General features: G+C 39.8%; 1 protein-coding gene across 1 annotated transcript; it reads left to right on the forward strand.

Annotated features, from left to right (window-relative positions):
• The first annotated feature begins 845 nt into the window (after positions 1-845).
• Sf3a2 (splicing factor 3a subunit 2) lies at positions 846-1,984 on the forward strand. Its single transcript, XM_067757312.1, has 2 exons — positions 846-1,075; positions 1,143-1,984. The coding sequence occupies exons 1-2, from the start codon at positions 976-978 to the stop codon at positions 1,844-1,846; spliced, it is 804 nt and encodes a 267-aa protein (XP_067613413.1). The 5' UTR covers positions 846-975; the 3' UTR covers positions 1,847-1,984.
• Positions 1,985-8,542: the final 6,558 nt, after the last annotated feature.

The following is an 8,542-nucleotide window of genomic DNA, read 5'->3' on the forward strand; positions in this document are numbered from 1 at the left end:
GTAGTTCTCTCGGCTTAAGAGGTTTAATGTGGGCATGCTCTGGCCATGGTGAGCCCATAAACTTAGCCCTTCGTCTTGAGATTGCGTCACATTCCAGGAGGATATAGTCCGCCGTCTCCTGATCCATCACAAAATCGGCATGTGTTATTCGATAGTATGTCCAGTTTCTGCATGTGAAATTCCAAATGTCCGATATGCCCGAACCGATGCCTTGTTAATTTTTTTACGGCAAAATTTATGGTGACTTATTACCATAAAACCATAATCAGATAAAACAGCTGATCGAACCTACCTTATGGAAATCAATGTAATCGATTAATGATGCCTTACCATAACCCTAACACCATAACTATATCACCATGGGGGCCAATTCACGTTCTGTGAAGTGATAAAATGAAAACGAATTTTCATACATTTGAAACAACTTTTGTATGAGTTTTTTTCATTTTATCACTTCACCGAACGTGAATTGCGCCCCATACCATAGCCAACCAATTGGTTTTTGGTTTCTCGCCATATCTATAACCTAAAAATATTTGAGTTGGTGAGTTTAATAACTTTTTGTAGATTTTATTCATAGTTTTGGATACGTTATGACTAAGAGACTTATTTTTTGTGGAATCTGTTTGTAATTTTTTACGTTTTCTTCATTTTTATGAAATTTTCACGATTTTTACGTTAAGGCACAATTAATCGATGACATTGGAGATGGTTATGGATATGGGTATGGTTGCGACTATAGCGTTAGGGTTAAGAAAGTTTAATTAGCCCTTTACTGTTTCGATTTTAGACTTCACCACCCTGTGTGTGTTGCAATTTTTATTCACTCTGACAAGTCATTATTTTGTAATACAAGACAAGAATGGTTCAACATTTTGCTCGTGCTTTCTACGAAATTTCGTTTTCGTAAATAAAGTTTAAGGAATTTAAAACAAATTATAATAGCTTTGAACTTCACTTACATATATAAATAAAATGGATTTCCAAAATAGGGCCGGCGGTAAGACCGGCACTGGCGGTGTCGCCTCTTGGTCGGAAACCAACCGCGATCGCAAGGAGCGGCTTCGCCTCTTAGGTATGTTTGTTTCCCTTCTATCGCAGGATTTCATTGTAAATCAAATATCACTTATTATTTTGCATAGCTCTTGAGACAATCGATTTAAATAAGGATCCATATTTTATGAAAAATCACTTGGGATCTTATGAGTGTAAACTTTGTCTAACCCTACATAACAATGAAGGCAGCTATTTGGCTCATACACAAGGTAAGAAGCATCAAGAGAACTTGGCAAGGCGTGCGGCCAAGGAAGCTAAAGAGGCACCATCAATGCTTGCTCCAGAGAAACCTCGAGTTGAACCAAAAAAATTTGTGAAAATAGGTCGGCCTGGCTATCGAGTGACCAAACAACGTGATCCTAGTAATGGACAACAGTCGCTACTTTTTCAAATTGATTATCCAGAAATTAGTGAGGGCATTATAACACGACATCGTTTCATGTCTGCTTATGAACAAAAAATAGAACCACCTGATCGTAAATGGCAATATTTACTCTTTGCTGCCGAACCTTATGAAACGATTGCATTTAAGGTGCCATCGCGTGAAGTAGAAAAGACAGAAGGAAAGTTTTGGACACATTGGAATCGTGATACAAAACAATTTTTCTTACAATTTGCATTTAAATTCGAGCCCAAAATTATACCACCACCTCCACCACAATTACATCGCGCACTTGGTCCACCCGGTGGTTTCCCTATGCCTGGGCCACCACGACCACATCACATGTTTAGCGGTGTACCACCACCACCACCTATGGGTGTGTTGCCTGTTCCACCGCCACCTATGTGAGAAGAGGATGTAACTGCCGTTGGCAGTAGGGATAGGTATCTGAGTTCTGCAAAAGTTATAGTAAACAAAACTTGTTTATAACGAATTATGCAATCCTTTATTTTCAAATAAAAAATAGTATGTACTTTAAAGACGTAATTCACTGAACCATTTGAAGGAAGCGGCTATTCGTTCGGAAATTACGGACGAATAATTTTTTTTAATTCCTACAAAAATATTTGTTGTTGAAAATTCCAAAGTTGTAAAAAAGTTGATCATCAATGCATAAAAAAACTATAAAATACATTGTAAAAATTCGTGGCCGGCAGGACGCCGTTGAACCCGCTATGTCTGGATGATAGGCAAAGGTTTCAGCACCGGACTAGTAGTATATTATAATGTTCGGTAATAGTCTAGTTGAGGGGTCGACTGCTAATACGCTACCAAAAATATCGAGAGAGATGTCAAACGACGCGTCTTGTCATCAGTATTAATAATCCGAAGGCGGAAAATAAAAATATTAACTCATTCAAAAGATATTAACGAAAAACCGAAACAGACCCGCTGGTACCTCCGAAACCGGGGGGGTTCCATAGTAATTTTGCGCAGAACACCTTTCTGAGTTGGCGGCCTTCGGCCGCGCTTATAAAAAATAACCCTGGGCTACGCCATGCCAAGTCCGGGTGTGTGGTATAACCGTGCCTACCGCCACGGTGATGCACAATTTTTTGTTGGGTACAAACACAACAGCAACCACATGAAAATCGCCAACGTCAACTGCAAATATCTCCGGTAATAGTCTAGTTGAGGGGTCGACTACTAATACGCTACCAAAGTGAGAGACGTGTCAAAAGACGCGTATTAATCCCGAGAACAATAATCCGAAGGCGGAAAAGAAAAATGTTATCTCTGTCCGGAGATATTTGCAGTTGAAATTGGTGATTTTCATGTGGTTGTTGTTGTGTTTGTACCCACCAAAAAAATTGTGCATACCGTGGCGGTAGCCGTTTGACACCTCTCTCGATATTTTTGGTAGCGTATTAGCAGTCGACCCCTCAACTAGACTATTACCGTCGAGCCCCCAACTAGACTAATACCTAATGTTCTAACGTGTTCATATGTAAACGTTCCCGAGATGATGAGATTGAATAGTACTAGTCACCGGCATAGTTAGCAAAATCTTGATCATTGTAAACTTTACCAAGTAGCATTGTGAATGATGATAAAGTGTGATCTCTTCTGCATAAACGTCAAAATTCCAAAGTGATTGGATCACCTGTTTCGTATTTGACTATCGCTGTCTCATTCTGTATCTCTTTCTATCACCCGCTGAAGATAGGCGCCGCCATATTGAACAGGCTGTCAAAACGCTGAAAAGTAGCCATATTGAACAGCCTGTCTGGGATTCAAGGGGTTGTGTAGCGCAATATATAGCTTCTCCAACCCAATTGTCAACCTCACCTTCGAGCGGCGAATCCCGATTCACTAACAGACGACCCCAAGCTCCTCATGGAACTTGGTGGTGGGGAGGGAGGGATGGCCTGAAGGTTCAATGTGGCCATATAAATCGTTCCCGAGATGGTCGGGCCAGCACCTTAATGGTGCTGTGTTACCGGAGCGTATCGGATCTGTATCCGACAAAGGACCATCACATCGATAACACTCCCCAAAGCATTGTAAATTTTACCAAGTAGCGCAGCTAACAGCTCATCGGTGAAAATTCGCACATTCACACGCACAGTTCTCGAATCAGTTTCAAAAAAAAAATTTAGATTATTTAATTAAAATTTTAAAGTGAGATAATCCTTATAAATTTATGTATACAGAATATATATGTCGTTTTTGTTGTTATTAAAACAATAGTTTTATTTATATTAAAGCTTTTATCATTTTTTTTTTTTAACTTTGAAAAAACTCCGAACACCATTCCTTCATTATATGACATTCGACTGCCTAGTCCACTGCCTTCCACTCTATTCGCAACATAACCTCTACTTAAGCTGCCAAACTATATAGTAAACAATGCCCCAAAGCCTTCGGGGAGTAACCTAATCGCTACCATAGTGTACAAGTACAAGTGTGTTGACTTATCTGTCAAGCATTCTGACAGGCACTCGCTGGATTCGGAATGACAGCGAATTCAAAATGGATACCATTACCGAGTGCGCCGAATGATTGAAAAATTGAAAAAGTCGATACGATTGGTAGTCAAAAATGTTGTCGTTGAGACCAAAAATGCGACTCTAGACCTGAGATTTCCATCAGGTGAGCGAGGCTGTTTGTATTTTTGACGTTTATCGCTTAGTGAACACACTTGGTATAGGTACACTATGATCGCTACAACAACAACAACAGGCTGTCAGGCAGTTGACAGATAAGATATCATCATTCACAATGCCAAGTAGCGCAACTAACAGCTGATCGCTCAAAATTAGCACACATACACAAACATCACTAATGGCCATATTACGGACATCTTAGGGAAATTTAAGTTAAATTTTTAAACAGACATAAAATGTTATAACTGAGGAATATATAGCAGGGATGCACCTTAACGTTAAGCTAATCGTTTATCAAAAAATTTCCACCGTTTCCGTTGAAACACTTCGAAATACTATCGATAAAGAAATTATCAAGATAAATTGTATCTCGTTTTTAACCGAAACGAAAAGCTTTCGTTAACGTTAAAAACTTTAACAAAAACGTGATACTTTATGTTTGAATTGTGCTGGCAATGCTATAGCCATGGTGAAGCCGTAAGGTGGTAACAACGAGCGCACATACACACACAAACTCCATATAATTTGTTTGTGTAATTCGTTGGTGGTAATGTCAAAAACACTCTGAGAAATGTTCGTACTGTCAAAATTCATGAGAAAAGTTGCAATCAGCTTGGCTATTGCTTTCACCTTTAATGACTCCGCCATCAATCAGCTTTGCCAGCATAGTTTGAAATTAATAATGAACATAAACGATTTGATTCCGTTTTGATATGGCAGAAAACGAAACGAAATCATTTCGTTAATTTGACGTTTTTAACGTTAATAAACGAAACGAAATGACTTTGTTTCGTTTATTAACGTTAATTATCGTAACGAAATGATATCGGTTCGTTGGTTAAGCATGCCTGATATATAGCATCTAGGACAACTTAATTGCAGTAATTGAAAGAAAAGGTTTGCTTGTACTCAAGTATTTAATTATTTTTTCTAAATTTATTTGTAATATTGATACAATGATTGAATGTATATTGATCCAATGCAACTCTGCTCTTCCTACTGTTCTTCATTCCACTCCATTCGAGTGCCTTTTTTCGCCGAATTTGAGTGCCTTCCACTCTATTCTCAACATAACCTCTACTTAAGCTGCCAAACTATATAGTAAACAATGATCTTGGTCATTGTAAACTTTACCAAGTAGCATTGTGAATGATGACAAAGTGTGATCTCTTCTGCATAAACGTCAAAATTCCAAAGTGATTGGATAACCTGTTTCGTATTTGACTATCGCTGTCTCATTCTGTATCTCTTTCTATCACCCGCTGAAGATAGGCGCCGCCATATTGAACAGGCTGTCAAAACGCTGAAAAGTAGCCATATTGAACAGCCTGTCAGGCAGTTGACATAAGATAAAACTTTGTCATCATTCACAATGCCAAGTAGCGCAACTAACAGCTGATCGTTCAAAATTAGCACACACACACAAACATCACTAATGGCCATATTACGGACATCTTAGGGAAATTTAAGTTAAATTTTTAAACAGACATAAAATGTTATAACTGAGGAATATATAGCATCTAGGACAATTTAATTGCAGTAATTGAAAGAAAAGGTTTGCTTGTACTCAAGTATTTAATTATTTTTTCTAAATTTATTTGTAATATTGATACAATGATTGAATGTATATTGATCCAATGCAACTCTGCTCTTCCTACTGTTCTTCATTCCACTCCATTCGAGTGCCTTTTTTCACCGAATTTGAGTGCCTTCCACTCTATTCGCAACATAACCTCAAATTAAGCTGCCAAACTATATAGTAAACAATGATCTTGGTCGTGAAAAACCTCTAGTCGCTCTGGTGCATAAAAGCAGCTGACGTGGGAAGCGTTAAATGAGCTTAACTGATGTCCCAAAAAGCGGAATAAACGCTTCGGCCACTTCAAAATGAAGAAAGCGTCAAAGCGAAGCAAGCCGACCAAAGCGTTGTGTAAATCTGTCTTAAGCTGGAGCAGCGGTGGGCACCACTATATTGACAGTTACCAAATTAAGAATGTGTTAGTAAACACGAACGCGTAGCGAGCACGAAAGCAAAATCAATTATTTGTTTAGTTTGATTTCAATGCTTCAACGGTAAGCATGTGTCACACGCATTATTTGGTACTCTGTTTTAAGCGCGCGTGCCACACTTCCTTACTGTTGGACCATCGAAATCAAACTATAAGAGCTGTCGTTGATTTTGACGAAGTGGCCGTTGTGCTCTCGCTTATCGTATACATATATGGTCGTTTAGCAGGTGCTAAGCTCACGCCCACCCCGGAGCTGGAGTCATTGGTGCCGTATGTCGAATAGCTGTATCCGTATCCCTAACGTAATCAGCTGTTTATCGTTACGACGGTAAACCAAAACCCAATTGGTTGGCTACGATACGGTTACGACTTTAGCGGCACCAATAATCGATTGCATTGATTCTCATAAGGTTGGTCGAATCAGCTGTTAAAAAGTTACCGATACGGTTACCGATAAAGCACCAATGTCTCCAGCTTTATGCCAGATTTACATAAAAAGCTTTGTTGCATTGCTATTGACTCTGCTCGCGTTCCAATGAAGCGTTATCCAGATACGGATAGCGAACAATGTGCTCCACAAATGTTGTTGTTGTTGTTGTTGTTGTTGTAGCGATTAGGTTACTCCCCGAAGGCTTTGGATAGTGTTATCGATGTGATGGTCCTTTGTCGGATACAGATCCGATACGCTCCGGTAACACAGCACCATTAAGGTGCTGGCCCGACCATCTCGGGAACGATTTATATGGCCACATTGAACCTTCAGGCCACCCCTCCCTCCCCACCCCCAAGTTCCATGAGGAGCTTGGGGTCGCCAGAGCCTCGTCTGTTAGTGAAACGGGATTCGCCGCTCGAAGGTGAGGTTGACAATTGGGTTGGAGAAGCTATATATTGCGCTACACAACCCCTTGAATCCCGTGCTCCACAAATCACAGAAGATTGCGCATTTAAACAAAAGATCAGCTGTTTTTTATGTGCAATTCATACGTCATTTTCCTTTAGCTCTTGTTTTTTTTCTCTTTCATTTGCTCAAGCAGCCAACTGTGACGTAGCTGCGCAGAACGAAGCAATTTTGAACTGAATGCGCAATCTTAAGAGGGTGATTTGTGAATGTGATCCATATGGATCGATTTGTTGCATTTGCATATAAAACCTCTGGATCACGCTTCATTGGAACGCAACATATGTAAATCCGGATTTTCGTACCATTGTGAATGATGACAAAGTGTGATCTCTTATCTGTCAACTGCCTGACAGGCTGTTCAATATGGCTACTTTTAAGCGTTTTGACAGGCTGTTCAATATGGCGGCGCCTATCTTCAGCGGGTGATAGAAAGAGATACAGAATGAGACAGCGATAGTCAAATACGAATCAGGTGATCCAATCACTTTGGAATTTTGACGTTTATGCAGAAGAGATCACACTTTGTCATCATTCTCAATGTTTTGCACATCTGGCATTAAAGAAGATTTTCACAAAAAGAGTATTAGTACAATAACATCTAAGATCTTTCATAGTACAACAAATAAAAGCAATGATAAATAGTAATGATAAAAAACAAAACTAATAACAGAAGGTTAAATTATCATATTAAATATACATGCTGCAGTTTTCTGTCAAATTACATACAATTTATATGGGAGTAACCATGGTTCAATTATACAGGTTGATTTTATTTATGTCATTGCATGGTTCTTGTTGTTGTTGTTGTAGCGATAAGGTTGCTCCCCGAAGGCTTGGGGAGTGTTATCGATATGATGGTCCTTTGCCGGATACAGATCCGGTACCACAGCACCATTAAGGTGCTGGCCCGACCATCTCGGGAACGATTTATGTGGCCACCTTAAACCTTCAGGCCATCTCCTCCCTCCCCAACCCCAAGTTCCATAAGGAGCTTAGGGTCGCCAGAGCCTCGTCTGTTAGTGAAACAGGATTCGCCGCGGATAGGTGAGGTTGACAATTGGGTTTGGAGAAACTATATATTGCGCTGGCAACCTGCAGGGTTGCCCTACACAGCCCCTTGAATCTGGTATTTTAGTCGCCTCTTACGACACGCATACCTACCGCGGGTATATCTGACCCCCTAACCCGCTGGGGTCGAAGTAATTGCAGGGTCGAAGGGATTGTCAAAAGGAGATGGCAAACTCAAAATGAACCAACACGTTGGCAACATTTTACTTACACATACAAAAACTGCTAAGTTTTATGTTTCCATTCCATACCATTCGCATCAACACCAATACACAGATTTTGACAATTTGAACAGACATATTTTGTTGCTTTACAGATGAGCCAACCATGTATAGTTGAGCCATGGGAGTAACCTAAATTTACCGGAAAAAAACGTAATGGTTTAAACCGATGCCATACTTGATTGAAGATTGTCGTGCACAAGGGTACGGAAACGGCGCCAATATGAAAGGAGCTTACA

Source organism: Eurosta solidaginis, chromosome 5 (genome assembly GCF_040869045.1).
Source record: "Eurosta solidaginis isolate ZX-2024a chromosome 5, ASM4086904v1, whole genome shotgun sequence".
Lineage (NCBI taxonomy): Eukaryota > Metazoa > Arthropoda > Insecta > Diptera > Tephritidae > Eurosta > Eurosta solidaginis.